The following is a 24,688-nucleotide window of genomic DNA, read 5'->3' on the forward strand; positions in this document are numbered from 1 at the left end:
TCAGCTTACATGTGCTGAGAGACTTTATACATGAATGCATGTATAACGACAGGGTAGTGCTTCTAGCATGTAGTTAACTTTTATGACTTACACTATACTCACTATAATTAGCTGCGACTACCAGAGAACCTTCAGAGAAACACTACAACACAAATATATGCACACATATCCATCACAGTCTAACCAAACCTCTGAGAGAGGATCTTCTCTTAAGCTCTGCCCGCCCAAAAGCACTACTAGCCGTTTACACTATTTAAAATTAAAAGGTGAATAGGTGAAAACAACCACGCCCCATATATATATATATATATATATATATATATATATATATATATATATATATATATATATATATATATATATATATATATATATACACACACACACACACATATATACATACACACACACACACACACACACACACACACACACACACACACACACACACACACACATATACATACATACACACACACACACACACACAATAACTATAAGCATATATTTTAAATATAGTAATTTGATTTGCTGTACCACTACAATTAGTGTTTCTCCTTTGGACATGCACCACAGACACTATAACAGATGAAATACATGTTTTCAACTTAATTTTTACACACATTTTTTTTCATTGTTGACATTCCTTTTTAAAAACACGCCAGGTTGTCGCTTCACTACTCAGACCAGAAATACTTTGCTGGGATTGCGATCCACCTGTTGACGACCTCTGTTACAAAGTAGTGGTTTATACCTGTAGTTACCAACATAATAGCCCCTTTAATCAGCCTTGTGTTTTTCTTCTCCTACTGCTAATGCTCTCCCAGTGCAGAAAGAGATGATGGAAATGAAGTTCTACTACCCAGACCAAGTAAGAGGTTGCAAATCATCCATCGTTGATTATTCGTAGTGTGTTTATTATGGATATTCACACTAAGACACCACATACAGTACATAGCAGGGGTCGTAAAATCACAGATGTGTATCCACATGGGTCTAAAACTACCAGGCCACAAACAAATCAGACCACTGCTGGGTTAAGATGAGATAAGAAAAGAAAAAATTTAGTGCCCACTAAATTTGCATGAAATGGAAATTTGTCTTCGGCAATCTGGCACATAAATAAACAGACACATACGTAAAACACTAAAAAACAATTATAGCAACAACGCACATGAACTATGTAGGGGGGGGTCATATATCATGTCCTTATTCAGAACGCTCACAGCAGAGGGCCCAAATGCTTCCTGTACCCATTCTTTCTGGCTAGTGGAACCTTAAATTTCTTGCCTGATGGCAGCAACTGGAATGATGAATGAAGGGGGTGCGTAGGGTCCTTGTAGACCTGCTTCTGCTTTGAGCCTTGAATGCTAAACATAATGTGCCAGACTGACAGTTTGTTGTGGTTGTGATGTCTCAGTATGTGGGTGTTTGGTTGCTTCTGATTGGTCTAACTCATCTACAGGCAGTTCACAAACTTAGAGGATAAGAGGTTATTAGGTCCCCACTAGCGAACACAACAATGTTGATAATGTAGGCTATAATTTTTTTTTGCGATTTGAAAACAGCTTCTTTTGCAGTGCTATTTCAATTTAAAAACAATTCATCTTTCAGCCCTACCAGTGCACTAGCTCTGAGCACATTAAAGCACATCTGTTTAGTGTCTGAATGCTGCTAAGAAATCAGCCTGAATGGATCAGATAAAACTCCGCTCTCTAAATCTCAAATACTGTACTTTTACAGTGCTGCACACTGTAATAAAGTGAAAATAGAAATATTAACATATAAATGTAAGACACATTTTCAGGCACTCGTTACTTTGAATATTAATTAAAAATGTATTTAACCAAAATATGAATTCTGTGAATTGTCCAATCTGCCCAATGACTGCTGAGAGGCTCCAGCACCCCCACGACCCAGAAGGACAAGCGGCTAAGATAACGCGTGCATGTGTGTGTGTGTGTGTGTGTAATAAATATGTCATTGTAAAACACTTTAAAAGGTTTGCTTTCATGTGAAATTGTATCATAATTGAAAATTATAGACAATACTCAAGCTACTTGTTTAGTTTGACACAATCTGTATATAGTTTGTGACATTGATATATGGATAATGCAGAGATTGAGGAATATGGACAGGAAATTCTTGCCTGGCCTTAAAGCTCACTCTAGAAGAGTTCCCATCATCTACTACAGCAATGCACAGTGATCAAATATTAAAGACACTGGCAGTGCTGTGTATTTAATGTCATTAAAACCGAATCATCAGATCATTTTTGACATTATTGAACCAATTCATTTTTTAATTAACCAGGTCCAGTTCAAGAACTGAATTTAACATGGGAAATAAAACACTTTCCCTCGATCTGAACTCTGTGCCCTAATCTGATACTGACAGAAATGGGACCAGTGACCCAAAAAAAAAAAAAAAAAAAAAAAAAAAAAAAGACAGAATCCACAAAGGAGTCAAATCCCATTAGTTGTTTTGTGTTGTCAGGGGCTGTTTCTATGGTGAGCTCACCGTAGCAACAATCCTCTTGACAGCCGCGGCTGACAGCTCCTCTCCTTTGGGCTGCTCCACCAGCGTCACGCCCAGATATTTCAGCTGGAACACCATCCCCTCCAGCAGGGTCTCCCTCGTATCTGTCCAGTTTTCTGGAAGCTCTGGGAAGAGAAAGGGGAGTATTAAACTACAGAAACACGCACATGCAAAATCTGAGCTTTGCGATGAAGCCTATTGACTGGTGGGCGGTATGGCAAAAAAATTCATATCCTGATATAATTAACACTTCTTGTAGTTTTGGAATATCACTATATTAAACAAACAAACAAACAAACAAACAAACAAACACACACATACTAATTATATATATATATATATATATATATATATATATATATATATATATATATATATATATATATATATATATATATATATACACATACACACACACACACACATACATATACACACACACACACACACACACACACACTTCTGCATCTCATCAAATGCAACTCAAAGAATGTAAGTAAAGAACTTTATTCCAAATGCTGTATATGCATTTGTCACTTTTTGGGCAAGAATAACACCTGATGTTTAATAGAAAACACATTTTTATTTCTCTAATAAAAGCAGCATTAAATCATAATATGGTTGATATTTCTTGTAAATGTAAAGCCCACTACCAGCAACAGAAATATATATTTAAAAAAAAAAAATCTATATTCTCTTCTATTCTATAACGCATTTTGCAATAAAACCCTTCAACCTTAATAACTAAATGTACCTCAACGCTAGACGAGCTAAACCATTTACACATGAAACAACCGAAAAACACCCCACACAATCACTTCAATCAGGACCTCTCTACCAGCATAATCCCCCTTGATTTGAAACAGACCCTGTTTAACTGCACCTGCGCTCTTTGCGCACAAAAGACGAACGCGTCTGTGGAAATGCTTCGTACACTGCAGCTCGTCCTCCACAGCCAGGCCAATCGCAGTCGGCTCAGCAGGGGCTCTCTGAGGCTCAGCCACAACGCGCACTGCTGGTAAAAACCTGCAGAGCCATAGCCAACGTACAGGAAAACCAGCGCTGGGTTTTTTGTATGCAGCCCATCAGTAAGAGGAAGAAAGATGAAGCATTGATGCTTAACAAGGAACACACTCTCACTCCATGTCACCCGCATGGCCTGTTCCTAAAGAAGGAAAAGTGACTGCAAGGGAGAATCAGAGGGAAGGAAACTGAGAGAAGCAAACAAGATGGATGCATCTCAGATTCCACCCTTAAAATGTGGGGCAGATGTTGCAGAATGAGAAGAGAATTTTTAAAATTTCTACCCAATTTTTTCCCCAATTTAGACATGGCTACACGCTGCTACCAAGCTTGGAGGGAGAAGTCCATCTCCACCACATCTTTTCAAACTGCTGCTAACACAGCTGAGTGAGAATATTAACTTCCAAATCTGTTACATCAGCTGACAGATGCCTGTACTGGCTAGCATCACACTAGTAATGAGTGATGAGGGAATGAGGAGGGCCATCCCACCCCATTATGAGGCCAATTATGCTCTGTTGGATTCCCAGCCGCGGATAACTGTGGCATTATCACACTCCAAAGCCCATTTTTTTACATTCTTAACAGGTCTTAGTCATATGTTGACATCAAAACGTAAGAGAAAAGGTCACAGTGCAGACTGAAATAAGCCAATGTACAACATAAAACATTAAACATAATTCCTTACATGACCATATAATCAATCATGTAACTGTACATAATTGCATTTAAATAGTACAACAAAATAATAATAACTACTATTTGTAAGTGTTAGGCACTGCTGGAGCTAGATTATTTTTTCCAGAAGAGGTCGTGTAATGTCATTTTATTGGCTAATTGCTGCAGGATAAAGCATCGGTGTCATTTCCCAAGCCTCGCACAGATATCCTGGAGTAAAAGGCCATAGCACGGATGTCTATTAGCAGGTTTTGTTATTCTATTAGCGTAGATTAGAACAGGACTACTATTAGTTAGGAGCTCTGGATTCAGCAAATTACAGAAAATCTTGTGCTCCACAATTACACTATATGGCATTTTTTTCAAGCATGGATTAAGCCTCGTACTAAATTTCAACGTGAACAAAGTATTACTACTGGAATTGGAAATTCTTTTTAGTCTAAATATGGATCTGGGAAACTGGCTCTATACGTCCAAACTTTTGAATGACACCCACTCATGCAATGTTTCGTCTTAAATGAAATGTATTAATAGGGACCTTGTGCCCATTTCTGCTGCATTAACAGATAGATCCTTTGTGCTAGATGTTTAACCATTGCTGTGAGATTATGACTGCATGCAGCCACAAGAGCATTAGGGAGGCCAGGTCACGTTAGATGATTAGTTCTGGATCACAAAACTCATCCAAAAATGTATTGGATTGCACTCCATCACTCCAGAGAACACATGGCACAGTGACCTTAAGTTCATGCGCATTTGTTTCGGAGCATCCTACTTTATGGGTAATGCATTTCTATGGAAATTATACAAGCTGCAAGTGCACGCCACTGAACGCCTGTATCAGCTAAGGGTGTGCTTTACAGCAGCTCAATGTCTGGACATTTTTGCACACAATGCATTACTTACTATTAACACTGAAGATTCACACTGGATTTAAATTGCGACTAAAATAATTTAAATAACAGTACGTCTTTAGGCAAAGCCAAGTCAAATAAAAAGAATCCATCCTGCGTCTCACTGTGACTGCCTCCCGCAGGGATTCAGCCACATTCCCCATTCTCAGTGTGTTAGAATGACCAGGTTCTGTCTCTCGCTCGCTCTAATGAGCAAAGTCACAGCTCAGCCATGACAGGGTCAAGTTCAGGGTCAAGGATTTTGCCTCCAGTCTGCCCTCTCTCTTTCTTTGTTACACCACAAACTGATTTTAGGCACTTTAGTCTGCTGCATGACCTGCTACTCTGACACTGCTGTCACTTTGAAGCCTGTGTAGACCCATGAGGAGCAAACCAATCCAAACTAGGACCTGACCGATGTAATGGGGTACCACAGGTCCACTTATAACATTTGTGTGGTTTTATGTCCCAAAAACAGTCAAAATTAACTTTCACATTACATTTTCAACTCTGTTCTGATTGACTGCCCTGTATTGTGCACCATTCAAATAGCAGTCCATGCTGAAACACCCCTTACGACCTTAGAAAGAACGTGCAGGGCAGATCTAATGTAGGCTGAATGGGCAGAGCTAAACTGCTGCAGACCAAATGGGTGGAGCTACACTGTTGTAGGCTGAACAGGGTAATGTATGTAAATGTATGTAAAGTAGTTTGCAAAAAACAGTGGCTTAAAACTGGGCTATTTTTGCAGTTTCCTTTCCATATATGCACTGAAGAGTAAGCGGCACATTTGGAAACTTTTTACTTCAGTAAGTTCATAAAAGTAAGAAGAAAAAAAAATCAAGTTTTTCATCATATGGACTCTGTATCATGAGGGTAATATAGCCATTCGTCATTGTATGCCTCTATACAGAGCATGTTACATGTTACACAGACTGGCTTGGCTTAGATAAAACCTCTCAAACAGAAGTTTGTCACTGTGACCAAAAAAAAAGTAAAAAATCCTAAATACCACACCCCCTAGAACAGAGGTCACTATTAGGTGGACCACGGTCCGAGACGCTGCCCTATGTGGACCTGGACCTATAGTCGATAAACTATGGAGAATATTTCATTTCGACAGGCTTCTCCTATTTTGATCGGCGTAGCTTTTCTAGCTTTTACGGTACCACTTTAGCGGCCCGGTAAACTCACAGACCAATAACATGTTTTGTAAATATCACAGACTCTATACAGCCAATCAGATCTGTGCATTACGATGAGCACTGAGACTCGAGTGAGTGACCGCAAAGTCGGAGAAGAAAGTGAGCCAGAGGAAAGTTACTTCACATGGCAGGGTCTAAAAAGAGAAAACTGACAAATATTGTTGAAATACGACTGAATTGTACTTTATTTGATTTGATATTCAGGTGTTGACTACATCAGATGCTGATATAACTACTAAGCTACTTCAGTAAGCAGTATATGGCACTGAATTGTGATGCAAGTTAGACACTGGGAGGCTCTGGACCTTTGCTTGAGGAAATTTTCTATAACTGGACCTTAGCCCTGCCCTAGAATAAAGCTTCAGAAACTAAAAAAAAAAAAACCCAATCACTTTTCTGCCCACTTTACTCTTACAAGATGTGTCCTGATCCCTAGTTTTGATTATCAACAGTGGTTTTCACAAAAGACAGTAAATAACAATCAATCAAGCTTTATTTAACCTCTGATAACATTGAGGGTGACCCTCATTTACAATGTTGCAGAGCCCAGAAAAAATGGATTGATAAATGTGTAAGAACATATCAAATAACGGTAGAAAATATAAAACAATAATAAAGCATAAATAAAATGTAAGAGTTCAATCCAATCAAAAGCAGATAAATAAAACAAAAGGAGGACAAGTTAAAAAAAAAAGGAAACTAAAATGATAAAAATAGTAATAAAATAAATCATTATTAAAACAAAAGCAAGAAATGTGAATAAAAATAATAAATAAATCTAAACAACAAAATGGAATAACCAAAATAATGAAAATAAGACAATAGTAAAAATCAAGTAAAAATCTGGTTTAAAAAAAAAAAAAAAATCAGGTAAAACAGTTGCAAGCAGAGTGGAGGTGGTTAGAAACTAAGTGTTTAAAAAAGATGGACCTCACTACAGGAAACACTAAAGCTCAGCTTGCTGGTGTCAGTTTTACTTTCTAACCACCTCCACTCTGGTGCTCTGTAACTAAAGGCAGATTTTCAATTAAAAATAATTCTCAGTACCTGGCATGTGACCCAACCACTGGAGCGAGTCTGATAAATACCTTTATTGACACATCATTGAAGTAATATGATGGAATATGGCTGGGGAGTGTTTTATAAATAAAAATAAACCAATGTGTCGCCTGAGACACCCAGAAGAGAGTGAGGGTATTACAAGCAATCATAATTTAAATTTCGGTGTACTGTTTCAATAATGCACTGAATTTGGAAATATTGTTTTGAACTGTCAGGCCCAAATCCAAACTCACAGAGCGATAATTCTCAAAATCTCTCAAAAGCATTGAAAGTCACAGGTTTCTGAGTTTGTGAGACAGCACTGTACTGTTGTGCATATAGTCGTATGCAAAAGTTTCAAACTTCAACATGGCATTTTCTGAAAATTTTAGTGTTTCGTTTCTGGGAAGTAAAATAAAATGTGTCATAACTTTTGCAACTCCCAACTCCTTTTCCAACATGTTAACCCTTGTGTGGCTACCAAAAATGATCTATTACTACTTCAACCTCAGATTTTTTGGTCTTTGCTCATTTTCTGTGAAGAACATATTTTCAGGGCCCCACACATTTATATTACACATGGTGTTGGGTGAACCCGTGGGGAATGAAGGTGTGGAGGTGCTGAGTCCTTCACTCTGGCTGAAATGGCTGCTGACTGGCTACAGCTCAAGTCAAGTCTAGTCAAATCAAGAGGCTTTAATTGTCATTCCATCTATGTACAAGTACACAGTGGAGTGAAATTACGCTCCTCCAGGAACAACACGGTGCTACAAACAGTGCGAACATGTGTGCAAAGTGCAGACATTGTGTGCAAACAAAAAAATTAAGCTAGACACAATATAATAAATACGTTAAATCAAACAGACAATAGACAGAGTAAACAGACAGGACAGTGCAGCACCGACACAGCACTCATTTCCGGACATGAGGTAGTGAGAATAAGGTGCAAAGACATAAAACATGGTGTGGTCTGTGAGTCACACAGTCAGATAACATACATAAACACAGCAGTTACTAGGGTAGGAAAACTTGAGTAAACAGTGTTAGCAGCAATGTTCCAGATAGTGCAAGTAGAGCATCAAAAGGAGTGAGTGAGTGAGTGAGTGAGTGAGTGAGTGAGTGAGTGAGTGAGTGAGTGAGTGAGTGAGTGAGTGAGTGAGTGAGTGAGTGAGTGAGTGAGTGAGTGAGTGAGTGAGTGAGCCTTTCAGATCAGTCCTCGAGAGCTGCTAAAAGGAGAACCATACGCTCACCACGTGTGATATTTTAAATATCTATATATATGAATATATAATATAAAAAACAACACGTAAAACATCAACACCACCCAAGGGTTGAAGTCAGTAAATAAACAGTAATTGTGCACTAAAATGTGCAGAACTGTGTTCTCTGTAGAGGATGTATTATTTTCACTTCAATCCATAATCCACACAACATGCATTTGCTCATAACTTTTGCATTTGACTGAAGTACTTGAAAGAGAAAAGTTTTGATTTCCAAGACACCTCCAGCAACGCAACTTGAAATATAAATAGATATGCTGTTCACACAACTGTGCAGTGGAAGTCATGAATAGTGAAGCAGCAGCTGCTCTGTTTGCACACAACCTCTGTGGACTCTGACTGGAGGAACTGTCACTGTCACTAAAACATTGCACAAAAAACACACAGGCGCTTCTTCAGTCTTTAGAAAAGATTGCTTCACAGAATTCAGCTGTCATGAAGCCATAGAATGCACAACCACATACTGCTGTCAAAGAACAAGTTCAGTTTGTTCTTTTACATGAGCCACGTCACCGCTGAGTCAAATGCACTTTACATTTCATAACGGAGGTTGTGAAAGTGAAGCTTGAGCTCACAAGAGATGGTGCAAGATGTAGATTAACACACTTTTTGTGCAAAAGAAAAAAAAAAAAGTGTGCCAGTTATTTAAAAAATTGTTAGATTAGATGTTTTCTATGCCTTGAGTTTATCTTTACGGTGTCTGTGGCCAACTAATCTAGGTCAAAGCAGATGTTCATGGTCGCTCCATCAAGGGAATGGGAGAATGCCATGTACACTCAGGCTCCAGGAAGTCTGCACATCACACACACACACACACACACACACACACACACACACACACACACACACACACACACACACATATATATTTACACATTTCAAATCAACTGACCACATTTCATCTTTAGTTTTAGGTAGTATGAATGAATCTTGTGCTCCCGGTCAGGAGGTGAGAGTCAAGGTCAAGAGTTCTCTGTATGCATGTTTTCTAAAGGGAGTAAAACTCTGAGTGTGCAGTCAGCGTCTCTGTAGGCCCTGACAATGAGTGCTTGTCTTGTGGCGATTGCTGATTGGGCCAAGAAGCCACTTTGGATACGCCGGTGTTATAAATTCCTAGGGTGAAAACATAGGAGGTGGAGAATTCTGGGGGAGGACGGATCGTTGAGACTTGAGAGATAAGCCTGAACTCATTGTTTTGGCCTAGAGGGGAGTAGGAGCGCAGCGGAGCACACGCTCAGTTTTACTGGGGTGACGGGCGCTTTAACGGCTCTCAAGCCAATTTCATTTATTCTCTTTCACCTTTGTTAAATATATTTAGCATGATTTTTCATATTTTTCTTCATTTATCATAAAATTGTTTTGTCCAGCATTTCATTCAATAAACTGGCAAAACTACTTTTGGACTCAGCCTGGTTGGTTTTACACCACAACGGACATTTTTCCATTTTTCACATCTTACAGGTGAAATTTCTGCTGCTGTTTTGCCCTTTTTGAAAGCCTCAACACACAAAGAATAACTCAGTAAGATGGTGGCAACTCAGAGTGGAAAACAGAAAGGTTTTAAAGACTTCCTGAAATTCACCACAAGAGCAAAAGGCTGATGTTGTCTAGGCAATATCGGGATGGAGATATATATATACATACACATACACACACACACACACACACACACAGATAGCTGTTGTCGGAAGAAAACCTTGTATCTCCAATATTGGAACTTTACAGGAGAAAGAAAAAACATACTGTAGTTTTAATGCAAGTCAATGGAACCAGACGTCTTCCCAAGTCATTTTGGCCCATTTCTTTTGCTCCATTCATCATGAAATTTACATACAATATAAAGGGCAACAGGTCCTTTAAAATTGTCAAAAACTGAAAAATGATGAAAATGGAGATACAAGGTTTTCTTCCGACAGCAGCGATATATAGCCATGCTTTCTTTAGCTCATTCATATTGTGTTCAGATGGTGCAAACTAATTCATCACTGTTGCTGATTTCCTGTGACAGAAATACATAAATAAATAAATACAGATAGAAAGAAATGGAAGCCGGTATAGGAAATTATTCACCATCAATGCAGAACTCTGTGTGAATATAAAGACTGGACGACTCATGAAGTTGTCAAAGTCAAAAGCAGCCACTGTGATCTGGTTTCATTACTCCTTAGAGTCCGAAACCATTTGGGTGCCACTAAACTGTCACACCTGTTTTTTTCTAAGGGAACAAAGATGTGCATAGCTGGGTGTGAGCGACCTACAGCACTGAACACTTCCTACAACAATGGGTGGATCAAGAATAGATACTTTAAATGTATTTCCACATCATATCTGCTCTCATTTTACAGCACATCATCTCACACAAAGCCATAGTGGTATGGCTAAGTGTACAGATTATTCCTCTGCTGCGATTCTTGACTCTAAATATTAAATGTGGAGTTCCTTCCTTTTCTTTGGACCTTTGTCTTTTGATTGTTATTCTTCCATATGGCCTGTTGCAAATTCTATTCCCCCAATAACCACTGGTTTTTCTTCACACACATCAAAAACCTGTTATTTGACACTGTAAGCAATCAATCATGCAATGTTCTAAACAGCCTTTTTATATTTTTAAAGTATGTTGTATTTCTCTCTCTGTCACTTTTCTATTCATTTGACCATGTTATTTAACTTTATTATGTCAGCGGTTTGATGGTGGCATATATGAGCAGAGAAACCCACAAATGTGAGAATGTTCTCCATTAAAAATTATGACAACCACAGTATTATCTTAGTTTAATGCTGTTACAATGTATTATGGTACTTTTCTTCATAAGAAACATTAAACAAATGCTAATAGTATACTAATGACTTGGTAGCTAAGCCAGATAAATTTCCCATTCCACCATCCACCTTCCTAGCCCAGTAATTCTGACGCCTGAGGCACCAGAAAGTAACTGCTGCACCAATTATGGTGGAAGGAGAAATTCAAACAGAAAGCTGGTGAATAACTGACTTCAGCTTCATATCACTGACGAATTAGGTGTGGGTGACAATAAATAATTGTCCCCCTCTAACTAACGCCCAGCAGTGAGGAGCTGAATTTACCCTCCTCTGCTGTCACTGCAGACGGGCAGAGTTGCCTACAAAGCAGCTCTAGTAGCTGTTAATGAAGTAATGCTCTTTTTACTTGAGGGTCCCATTACGTAGGTGAAGATTTCAACCACTTCAACTTATAACTCCGTTCCAAAGGGTAAGGTGGCACTCAAAAACAAGGGGTAGGGGTAAAAATAAGAAACAAGACTGGGCCTCAGACTGTCTTTAGTGGAAAGGTCAAAAACATTCATTTGTCTTTTTGGCAAGTGAAAATCATAAAATTCTTATACTGGGCCACACAATAAAGTACAGTCTCAGAACAGACTGAGATCATCTAAACATGGTCAATACCAATTTTGGAGTCAGCTCAAATCTCTGCTTCTGTACCCCTCGCTCAGCTCTCAGTGCTAGACTGTTAGAAAATAAATCTACGGAGAGAAAAGCTCCAACAAAACCAAGCAGCAAGAGCAGGTCATTTACAAGCTCAGTAAAATTAAACTGCTACTCCTCTCAGGCTGTCAAAAAGGGCAAGCTGCTGACGTGCTTGTGCAGACTGACAGAAATGCCATACCATTCACATGTCCTGAGCTCAGCCCACAAGAGCTTAATACAGAGGGGTATAAAGAGCTTAGCAACACTTCACTTTTGTAGCTCAATTTGAGCTGATTTACAGTTACAAATCCATAACGTGAACATGTGCCATATCAATCTAAAGCCAAAAGATTTAGGATTTTCTCTTTGAGTGTGTATTTGGACTAGTATATATGAATGCACGGGAATGTACTGATAATTCCTCATTATTACACATGCAAAGAAATCAGCACTCACTTTCTGAGCTTGAGTACGAAGCAAAAATCAGTGCCCACCTTTCACAAAGCCACACACAAGAGTGGTTGAACAAAAAGGTGAAGGCTCTACATTGGCCAAGTCCAAGCCCACATCTCAATCCAGTCAAGAATCTGTGGCATTATAAAACTGCAGTCCACAAGCTTCATCCAACCAACTCAAACAAATCTGCAAAGAGGACTTAGCAAAAGATCACCCCAGTTTACAAAGCTGGCAGAAACTTACGCCAACAGACTTAAAGCTGCTACTGCAGCAAAAGGTGATTATACCAAGTACTAGCATGATGGGGTTGAATACTTCAGCATTCACCAATGCAAACAGCATTTTTCAGGGAGTTTTTTTCCAAAAAGATCTGCTGACAAATAATGAATTTTAACATTTTTAAGTGACTTTGACAGAATATTGGCTTGTAACAAACCTACTGGCTAGAACAATCTGTGTGTCAGTGGTAATCCAGACAAATGTAATAACTTCTAAGGTGGTCGAACGCTTTTGCAAGGCACTCTATATAGCACTGGGGCTACAAGACCTAAGACATATTTTTTCCAGATTGCTGGCTGGGTGACGAGGGTCCTTTCTGTGTGGACTTTGCATGTTCTCCCGGTGTCTGCCTGGGTTTCCTCTGGATGCTCTGGTTTCCTCCCACAGTCCACGGACATGCAGTCAGGCCGACTGGACATGCTAAATTGCCCCAAGCTGTGAGTCTGTCTGTCTGCCCCACAAAGGATTATCAACCTGTCCAGGGTGTTTCCTACCTTCCACACAGCGACCGCTGGGATAGGCTCCAGCTTTCCCCCGCAACCCAGAAGGATAAGCGGATTAGAATGTGTATGTGTGTGTGTGTGCGCGCGCGCACGTTCTTGAGGTTGATCATATACTCCCACTGTACACAGCGTATACAGGAGCAGAGAAGCGTGTGACCAGCGTAAGGACTGAAAAGTCAACCACCTCCTATGAGGAACCACTGTACCATTTACTTACCATTTGCTGTGAGGAAATTCTAAGTGTTCTTCAGAGCTAAGCCGCAGTCACATTACACACAAGTAGTCTGCGTCTTGTGAAACAGGTATAACTACAGTGGAACTTCCTTTTCATTGCAATTAACGGCCAGTGACTTAACACTGTAGCTGTGGCTATCAATAGTGTGGTGAGAAGAGGGGAAAAAAAAAATGAAAGACTTGGCAGTTTGCCAGCCATTAACAGTCAAAGCACCAAGTGAAAGTTACTTACACCATCAAATCTAACGCAGATCAGCTAAATAACCCAGCACATTTTATAAAGGAGTGAATTAGTATCAAATAAAGTGTCATGTACGGACGCTGCTAAAATTAGTGCTTCCTCTATTTTGTATTTTCAGTGCTGCTACAGTACTGTGCCAGAGATCAAACTTTATGTACATGCTCAATTTCATGAGATACTTCAGAACAGATTAGATAAAAGATAAGATCATTCACTTTGGACTCAATGCTATGGGTCTGAAAGGATGTGTAATGGTCAAGAAGCTGCCACTGAGGGGGAAAAAAAATGGACAAACATAAAAGACAATTTGCAAATCAAATAAAGATGCTGGTGTTCTCAGAACAACGGACAGACCACCCCAGAGCCCAGACCTGAACATTACTGAATGTGAAAATGTAACCAACTTCTAAAACTAAACCTCGGACTTTTTGACTGAATTACGAAGTATGGAAATCTATATATATATATATATCTTTGTATATATCTTTGCTGAGTTCTTGGAAAAGCTCAAAGCAAGTCTCCCAAGCAGAAGAGAAGCTGTAATGAAGGCTGAAAAAGGTGAAAAAAAAGACTAAATACAGAAAAAATTATTCTTTTCCTTTCACCAAATGTCCATTTCAATAAATAAAGGAACGTCTCCCGAGTTGAAACACCCCTCAATGCGGCTAAAGCAGTTGCGAGGCTGGTTATTGACGCAAAGCTAAACTCAAAGCAGTTTTGCATGTAAAATCTTTGTGGTCCAGGTGTCTGAACTGTGAAACTTGACTTCCATATAAGTGAACCTAATTTTGCTTGAGAAATTTCTCTGTCAAAATATTGTATGACTGGTACTTCATCATGTTCTCAGCTGCCCTTCATCTGACTCATTCATGCCACATGATTGAGTGTGACACAAGCATATTTTTTATTTTAAGGTCAAACACTGACTTCATAGCAACAAGAAAGGGCAACACAGCAAAATCATTCGATTCATCTCTCTTTGTCTCCTTTCCACGTGAGACTCACACTTAGTGAAAGGTCTCCTCCACAGCAGCATTTCAGTTCAGCAGGCAGTAAATGAATGGGGGGGGGGGGGGGTGTTAGCAGGTGTGACAGAGAGCGCTGCTGTGTTGCAGGTGGAGGATGAGGTCCTTCTGAGCCACTGATCTTCAAAGCCAGGTGTGAGAAATGACAAAATCAAGCTCTCACTACAGATATGGGTTTGTGTCCAAGGCAAGAAAAATAAGGTCACTATGGCAAAAATACAACAATGGTTGTTTTCACAATGTATGGTATGGATCTCAAAATGTAGTATTTCTGAGATTTGCACACAAGTTGAAACAATAAACTGCACCAGCAGTCACATGCTTGAAAATGGTGCTATATTACAGATTTGACTGATTTTTTTTTTTTTAAACTGACTTATAACACTGAAAAGATTTAGAAAGAATCTTGAGAATTATCTGGTTATTGTAGATAACATTGCACTGAGAATATGATCAGATGGCCAACAGCATGTTACATTTTACTCATGACAGTTTTTGCCATCCCCTCCCCTGCAATGACTGACTTCTTTTATTCAACAATTACAAAATTAAACAACTTAAAAAGTCCATTACATTAAGACAATGGCACAACAGGCCATGCAAGTATAAAGTTTATGAAGTTAATATACATTAGTCATTTATAGGTTCTCTAAAAGTGGCCTAAATCTGACACGCAGCTCATTGTTCTAGCAGTCCTGATACCCATTATGATTCCTGTGTTTAAAATAATGATAGGCAATACATAAAATATCATTATGGCAAATTAATATCTACATGGCAAAACTAAGCAGAGAGTGAAGACAGAAGAAAATCATAAACCACCTGCTGTCCTGTGTGTAAATGAAGGGAACATCCCTTACTGTTGTTAACTCCTTGTTAGTTGTGTAGTTGAGTTAGTTTCACTTTCAAAGACTCAGTATGGTTCACTGATGTACTGCTTTGATTAAAAGCATTTCAGTAATGTGTTTGTCCAGCTGCTTCAAACTATTGCTCTTTTAAACACTAAACAGAAGATGTCACTATGTCGCATGTGATCTGTGGCATGTGTCACAGGTCTGACCAGCACCTCACAGTGAACCTCATCTACACTACTCACAAAAAGTCAAGGATATTAGGCTTTCGGGTGAAATTTCAGGATTAACCTAAAATGCACTCTAACCTTTACAGGTGAACTTAATGTGACCTTCTCTAACTTTTCAATGCACATGTCCAGCTGTTCAGTGTTTCAGTACTTTCTGCACAACTTGCTGTTCTCTAACAAGGAGCTTAACAGCAAGGTGGTGATGGTAGTGGTGGGCAGGTGTGTCTAGTCAATACAGAACTGCCCTACACTTTGTGAATGGTACCGAGTGGCCCAAAGTAATGAATAACATCATTAATCCAGTCATTGTTCCTCTGCATGAACAACACAGGCCTAATTTCATCTTCATGGACGACAATGCTCCAGCTCATCAAGGTCACATCATTAGGGAACGGCTGCTGGAGACTGTGGTACCTCAAATGGAGTGGCCTGCACTTTCTCCAGACCTGAATCCCATAGAAAACCTATGGGATCAGCCGAGTCGCCGTGTAGAGGCTCGTAACTCTGTACCCCAGAACCTCAACGACCTGAGGACTGCCCTTCAAGAAGAGTGGGCCCTGCCTCAGCAGACAATGAGTCGACTTGTGAACAGTATGAGATGTCCTTGTCAAGCTGTAATTGATGCTAAAGGGCACGTGAGTTATTGAGACACTGACATAAGTATTATAAGTATTGTTTGCAATATATTGTGCTGCACTTATAGATCATATTTTATTGTATTGCACTGTGTATTGTAGTTTATTCTATTGTATTGCATTGCATGGTACAGAGTTCTGTGCTCAACTCTGTTCCTTTTTTCTGGGTATCTACAGTGACTTGTTTCTAGCAGCATCTGAGCTCAGGACTGTCTTTCTCTCTAACCTATTGGTAACTAGCAAAGATACTTTCTCTAGATAGACCAAGCACTTCTTGTAAGTCGCTCTGGATAAGAGCGTCTGCTAAATGCTGTAAATGTAAATGACATTTTTTGTTGATATCCCTAACTTTTTGTGAGTAGTGCATAATATAGCTCCTAGAAGACCTTCTGCATTGTTTATGCATTCCCTATTCCTGTATTTAAGCTTTTACATTTTTAAGGTTAATTTTCTAAAAAAAGTCTTTGTTTCCAACCCTTTCTTCATGGCTGAGCATAAAATACACTACACAAAAGCTGAATTAAAGCATTTCCCCACACCTCATCACAGATGTCTTTTTAAAGAGGATGAGGAAGTATTTTAAACTGAGAAAAAAGTCAAATACGTCTCGTTTCATTGTCAGGCAACCCTTTCCACCATGTGTCATATTGTGAAGTTGCTTATTTACTGAGATATTTGCAGAATTGCATATCATGACATAATTTATAATGATATTTATAAAATATTATCACCCAAATACAGAAAACGTTTTCCCATTCTACGCCCATTATTATTACTATGCTAATTATTTTTAGAGGACACTCATCAATCCATAACCGCAGTAAAATGAACCCAAAAAAAAGGATTAGATGAGGATGGAAAGACAAATACACATTCTCCATATTACAGAAGATGGAGGAGAGGAGCAGGTGTTTTTACCTGACCCCCAGAGACAGAGTCACACACACACACACTCCCCTGACAATGACCTCGGCCAGCCTCAGAGTTCATCACGGATAAAAATCCATCGAAATCACACACACACACACACACACACACACACACACACACACACACACACACACACACCTCCATAATTACAGTCTTACATTTCATCACGTCCAATAAAACTAACACTGTATACTAATATGATAAAGCAGTCATCACTGTTGGGCCGTCCTTGTTGCTGCATGCTGAGCGGAGGATGTAAGACGAATGATTTGTTTTGGTGTAAACAGGGTGCGCAGGGGTCACCAGGCATGAGAGTCAATTACTGTGCTTATCAGGGCAGATACACACTGCACACTCACACTCATACAGAGTAATGCATTATATTATTACAGCTGCCCAAATCTTAATGCTGACTTACCACTGACAGATACTGCATATCAACAACACTGACTGACAGGGCAGCTTCAGCGTAAGAAAGTGGAGGATATAAATCATCTACTCTGGCATATTGCGATTCTGACACATCATGATATCCTTTCCAGTCTTAGCCATATTTTAATGATATATATGATCAATACTGATCATTATATCCATGACATGATGCCCATAAACTTGTTTGTACACATTACTGATGGAAGCTGATGATGTGGAAGCTGGGTGTTTTTAAAAAAAATATAAACATTTTAAAGCTATTAAACAAAGTTTCCTTCCTGGAAATGCTGTCTGTGTGTTATTAACATACAGAACTGGTTTCCAGTGTGGTGAAATGTTAAGAAAAGAAAACTATACAATCCATTTTAAAAAGCAATGTCAGGTTTGTGAGACATTCTTTTGGTATGAAGAGCCCTGAGCAAGCATAGGTTCATTTTTTAATTAATGTTATTTTATTAAACATCATCTGATACTGTTACAGATTAAGACAATGCTATCTATACGTCCCAGCACTAAGTGTGATCGCAGCATCTTTTGGTCTTTGATCAACACAGCTTCTGGTTTAGCTGATTTAAACGAGAAACCAAACAAGAGATCACAACCACCTAACCTGTCTTAATCTGTAGTAAACAGCAGGTGGAAAGGAACAAAATTAGAACTTCTCACCTCATAGTTCTTAAAACATGCCCACCCGTAACCAGCACTTTCCGTCTAACAGCCTGAAATACATGGACCACAACCTGTGTAGTTTGTTTAAAGTCTGAATGCAATATGGACCAAAGACACCTAAACACAGAATGACCAGGCTAACTTGTCTCTGCAGACCCTCTTTGCTACGAGCAACAAATTTCTGATGTTTTGACACTTGGATCAATTCGATCATCTCTTTATGAACTGAATTTGTAATTACAGAGTGGAAAAGAGGCTGAGGCGCAAAGCCATTAGAAACTCCATATACACACACCCCTCGCTGCACACATCAATCATTTTATGTATTATAGTGTCATGTTTTATTTCATAAAAGCACTACTTTAGATATTTAGATGTTCTACAGCGATTTCAGCCTGCTTGGGAAAACCATAGCAACACACAGCCTCTTGAGGCTTGTTACTTCTAAAATATCTCAAAATAGACAAAAGAAGACCAGATCAGTCAGGCCAGTGTACAATGTGGTTCAGAGAGTTTACTGGATATCATCCCAGTTACTGTCACCAAATCGGTCCAATCAGTTGTGACTTTATCCATATAACTTTGGTTTACATCTTTTGGTTCAGTGCCAAATATGCCAGCACAAACGCTACGCAAACCAGAACTAAAATGTGACAAAGCATTTTTTCCTTGGTCCAAACCAACACATATAAACACTCCCTTAAAAGGTGGAACTACTGGTGCTTCTTTGTCTGTTCCAATTTTGCAAACCTCAGAAAAACAAACCATCACATATCAGAGACATTCATTCTGAATAATTCAATATTCAAACGTTCGCAAGAGTTAATTACCATCAATCAGGCTAATCGTGATGATGTAATGAGTACATGAGCACCCATGCACTAGGGTTGGGTAAGAAGCTTTTGTGCCAGACCACCCTGCATTACTTCAACATCGAAAATAATCAAGTTTAAATAGTGATCTTTGGTTTGCTTACATGGTCACCAAATAACTGAATGCAGTGCATGATGTTTAATCCGTCACTCAATAAATGTCAAACTATCTAACAATTGACAAATGTAATGGAAATAGAAGCTAGTTAGCATTACCTTAGCGAGCATGATAGCACCTCTGTTCACCCCAGAACTTGGTAAAGGTTCAAATCTAAGGAAGCAAAGGTGAGCAACTGGTGTTGAGACAGAAAAGCGAAATTAAACCTGTTCTGTGGCGTTTGGATCCGTAACTTAAACAGTGCCACACACACACACACACACACACACACACACACACACACACACACACACACACACACACACACACACACCACAGTACAGGCTGTATTCTGACTAACAGCTGCTCTGCTGAAACAAGTTTAGAGGTCAAAAACAATGCATAAAGTAGAGTGGCTGCTGTTGGAGTGACAAAGATGACATTAAGCCTGTTCTGTGGCATTTGGAAATGTAGCATCTTGGCTAAATTTGCGATATCTTAGCTTCCCCCTACACACTACAGGACAGGATTAGTTCCAACTAACTGATGCTAATAACACCCGTTTAGAGGATATCTGAGAGCACAAAGTCAACAAAGTATAAACGGGTGAAATGTGTTCGTTTGACTGTCAAAACATGGAACAGAAATCTGACATTTTTAAGCACTGCTGTACACTTTATTACTATTACATGGTCAAACCAAACCATTTTGTCTGAAAGCCCACGTCCTGATTTACCTAAATGCCAATGCAGGAGCATCATCTACATGCGTGTGTGCCAGTTGTCAGCAGTCAGGGCAAAGATCCAGTGTACACATTACAGTTTAAAGCACGCTTACCGTTTTATGAGTGTGCACGTCAGGCAGGGATTTGAGATTATCACCAACATCACACCTGACCCCATTCCCTTCCTATGTGTCTCACTGCGTGCAGCTGAACTGGCCTCATCACAGGAAAAATCACCACCCAGTCAACAGTACAAACTAAAAAACACCACGCAAGGGAATAAAGTAGGCATGTTGAACAGACAGAGCTCCCTATTGTAAGATCATGTTTTCTCAGACTGAGCACAAAGTCTGAAGAAGCCTGAAGAATAAGATGTAAAATCAGCCCTGAGGGAAAAGGCAGGTTTAATTCCTAGAAGGTCAACTTTAAGGTCAACATTATTAAGTTCCAACACCCAAAGACTTGAGTCCTGGCTTTATTTAGAGTCCATGCACTACTTTTTCTGGTATTTTAGTCACTATTTTTCCTCTGAGGTCTATTTTTGATAAAGAGGCTGTTTTTGTTACTGTGACATATATAAATACTATATATAAAGATGAATGACTACTGTTCTGATTGGTTGCCCTGTAGCTCATTCAAAAACAGTCCGAACTGAAACACTCTTGATAACTTCAGCATGAATGGGCAGGGCTAACTGCCATAGGCTGAACAGACCTCTGAAGCCAGAGTCTAAGCTGACTGTCTACACGACAGAAATGAATGGAAATATTAAAAATATTTTAAATATAATATTGAAATATAAAATATTCCAAAGTCAATACATTTTGCTATGCGAACATTGTTGCTCTGAACGTCGGCAGATCCTCTGAATAGCAAGGTTATTGTTTAAGGAGTCGGAAATACACCCCTCACGAAATATAAAACGCAAACCAGAGAGCTACAAGTTGTCACTGCATTCATTTGTTAAATTTCATGATCAGCAACCTGATCGAACTTACGAAGCACTGCCTGAGCCAAACCAGGTATTAGATAATAACTACAAATAATACTGGGCTTCTTCAAGGGGACGGTTGGAAATATTTAAACAAAAACCCTTTTTCATAAAATCGTTTTACGCATATATTCTGAAATAACCGTTTTGCCCCCAGAGCAAAAAAAAAAAAAAAAAAAAAAAAAAAAAAGCCAACTGCTCTGATAAATAGCTTGTTGAATTTTATTTTCTCAGGTGCCCAAGACCATTGCACAGTATTATATGTAAATGTGCTGTTTTTTATTATATAAAAATATTAACTCAAAACAGGCTTACTTTCTATATATGAATCAAGTGGAATGTGGAGGGAACTATATTAAAAACTTAAAACAATGTGAGCACATTGCATCAAACAGTTATGTATTTTTGATCGTTCAGGTTTCTGATGACCTTATATTTCCTGTTGTGAAACATTTAAGAGCCTCATGCGAAGGAATATGCACAAAAATCGGATTGTCAAAAAAATGGTGCCGATTCGGGAAGTGAAATTCGACTCATTCCACATTACTGATGGTGGGAGGATACTGACTCAAGAAAAAGGAGAAGGGCTGAGTAAGCCTAATTTCTCATCCCTGTTCCAGAGCCAAAAGCAACAGAAAAGCAACCATCACAAGGAAGAAAGTAGCAAAATAAATGACACAGTAAGATACAGAAAAAGTAGGGAAGAGAAGGGCAGCGAGAATGAGGGTGAGAAAAGCAGTGATTCAGGATTATAATGCATTCGGTCAGAGCACTGGACAGTGAATGGGGCATTGTCTAAAGGCAACATGCCCATTAGCCCACCTGCATATCTCCCTTTTCCACCAGTTCAGCACACAATGCCACTTCTGAGTTCTGAACAACTTGATACAGCACGAATACATGCACATCTGCAGGCAGAGGACACAATGACCAGCAGATGAGGGAAGTTATCAAATGGGAGAGAAATTAGACACGCTATAAAGCCCATTCCCCAACTGAAAATGTCCAGTGAGGGGACGAGCAAACAGGCCGGTGGAGCTAAAACACACGAAATGTCACAATACTAGTGAGAATTGTTGCCTTATGTGCCAAATACAATCATCAGATGTAGTATTTATACAGCAAAGTCTGCATCTTTATGGCCTCTACTGCATTATTCTTTCCTCACTCTGGGTGGTCCAGAAAAGAACATGTTCACTAACCACAGCACCAGCTGGTTCAACCATGACGGGCTCAAGTTTAAACCTCCACTGTTTTCAGTGCTGTGACCCTTAAATAAAAGGTTAATTCACTGCTCTTTCCTGTAAATTAACAGGTAGCGACACAAGCTTGCTATAAAACACATCACAGCCGGGTGTTGCCATTCCTGTTCTACTCAATCTTCAATCCGTCTTCATAAATTCAGCTGACCTTTAATTAAAGGAATAGTGCAGCATCACACAGCTGATTACCATAGACCAAACATTTCATAAGAACAGTTTGTTCTTGAAATAAATAATTCAGCAAAAAAAAAAAAAAAAATCTCACTACAATTTTCCACGCACCCCAGATGTAGACGTGGTGTCCAAAATTTGCTTGCATAGTTTGAAGCTGGAACTTCAAGGCTACAGTCAACAGTCCTTATCAAGCCTGCGTGACCCTAATGAATGCATTCCACAAGGCTGATTTGTCCACAGACTTCTGCAAACACTGTCCAGCATAGTGTGTTAAAAGTGCTGAAGGCCTCACTGTCAAAGCCTTTTAAAAGCTGTATTTGAATGAGAGGGCTACCATCACAGACTCCATCAGAGCAACATACAGTGCTCGAGCAGCTGGGCTTCAGCCTGGAACTACTACACATGCGTCTGAAGAGTCCTACTATGAGAAAGTGTTAACGGTGTCAAAATGTGTCATGTTATCACCCAACTGAATTGACAGCTCTAGTCAATATTATTGTCTGTGAAATCAGCTGCATGCTACATGCTACAGAAGCACCACACTGGGATTAAAGCATGCAGAAATATTGTATTATATTACTATTTTTCGCTTTCTCTCAGCTTAGTTAAAAAGCCTAATTTTAGGTGCATTCCAGTGCAAAGTGTCTGTCCACAGTCATACAACAATTTCTGGTAAAGCGAGGGCTTCCACATATCTCTAGAACACTTGTCTACATCGGAAAACATTATGTGGAAACATTATATCCACCCATCATACGGAAACAACATTGGGTTATTTATTTTGGATAATAACCAAAAAACAGCACATTTGTGAGTATATGAATGAGTGTGTGAGATGTGTGTGAGAGAGGGACAGAGTTGGTGAGTGTGAGCAAACGCATCCAATTTAAAACCATATCTGACCCATCTTCAGTTGTAATGTCCTCCAAATCAGGCTAATGGAAAAAGCTCTTGAAAGCAACATTTGATTCCCATTTATCTAGTCCTCCATTAGTACAGACTGTAGGACAGAGTCTTAAAAGATCAGTGCACCGTTTTTCAACCCACAGTTTATTTTCGGCATTTATGACTGTGCACAGTGTGACTTCACAGATAACTTTAGTACTGTGAAAACACTTCAATAACTTGGGTTTAAACATAATTCAACAGGGCATCTACTTAAGTCTTAATATTTTTTTCATGTATTTCACATTTATTTAGCATGTCCTGGGCTATTCATTGGGCAAAAGTATACATTACAGTCAGTCTAATGGACGAGAAGGTTACCTGCCTGACTGCACTGTGCCAACTGTAAAGTTTGGTGGGGGAGGCATAATGCTAGGGTTTTTTTCCCCAGGGGTTGTCCTAGGCCCCTCAGTTCCGGTGAAGGGAAATCTTAATGCTTCAGCAGACCAAGACATTTGGGACAATTATATGCTCCCAAACTTTGTGGGAACAGTTTGGTAAATACCTTTTCTGTTCCAACATGACTGAGCACCAGTGGACAAAGCAAGGTCCATAAAAGCATGGTTGGGTGAGTTTGGTGCAGAAGCCCTGACCTCAACCCCATCGAACGCCTTTGGGATGAACTAGAACGGAGACTGCGAGCCACGCTCTCTTCACCAACATCAGTGTCTGACCTTACAAAAGCTCTTCTGGATGAATGAACAAAAATTCCCACAGACACACCCCAAAATCTATAGAAATGTTCCCAAAAGAATGAAAGCTGTTACAGCGGTAAAGGGGGATACACTCAATATTAATGCCTATGGATTTAGAATGGGATGCCATAGAAGCTCCTGTACGTGTAATGTGAAGATGTCCCAATACTTTTGTCCATACAGCGTAGCCAAGAATAACCTGCAACATGACAGAATATCTAGAAGACTCATCTAAATCTATCAAAAACTTCAGGCTTCTGTAGACTTTGCCCCATTGCAGTGTAGCTGCAGTGAGCTGACCGAAAAGCTGCAGTGAGGCAAGGTTATATACAATTATAATG

At 39.3% G+C, this 24,688-nt stretch overlaps 1 protein-coding gene across 3 annotated transcripts in view; it reads right to left on the reverse strand.

The window, feature by feature from the left end:
* The window catches only part of ldlrap1b (low density lipoprotein receptor adaptor protein 1b), a 75,499-nt gene that overhangs the window by 36,476 nt on the left and 14,335 nt on the right, over positions 1-24,688 (reverse strand). For all 3 annotated transcript variants that reach the window (XM_017695467.2, XM_017695466.2, XM_017695468.2), the window contains exon 2: positions 2,521-2,663. In XM_017695467.2, coding sequence (XP_017550956.1) covers positions 2,521-2,663 — 143 coding nt within the window. The remainder of the gene's footprint in view (positions 1-2,520; positions 2,664-24,688) is intronic.

The sequence above is a fragment of the Pygocentrus nattereri genome, chromosome 5, assembly GCF_015220715.1.
Source record: "Pygocentrus nattereri isolate fPygNat1 chromosome 5, fPygNat1.pri, whole genome shotgun sequence".
NCBI classification, from domain to species: Eukaryota; Metazoa; Chordata; class Actinopteri; order Characiformes; family Serrasalmidae; genus Pygocentrus; species Pygocentrus nattereri.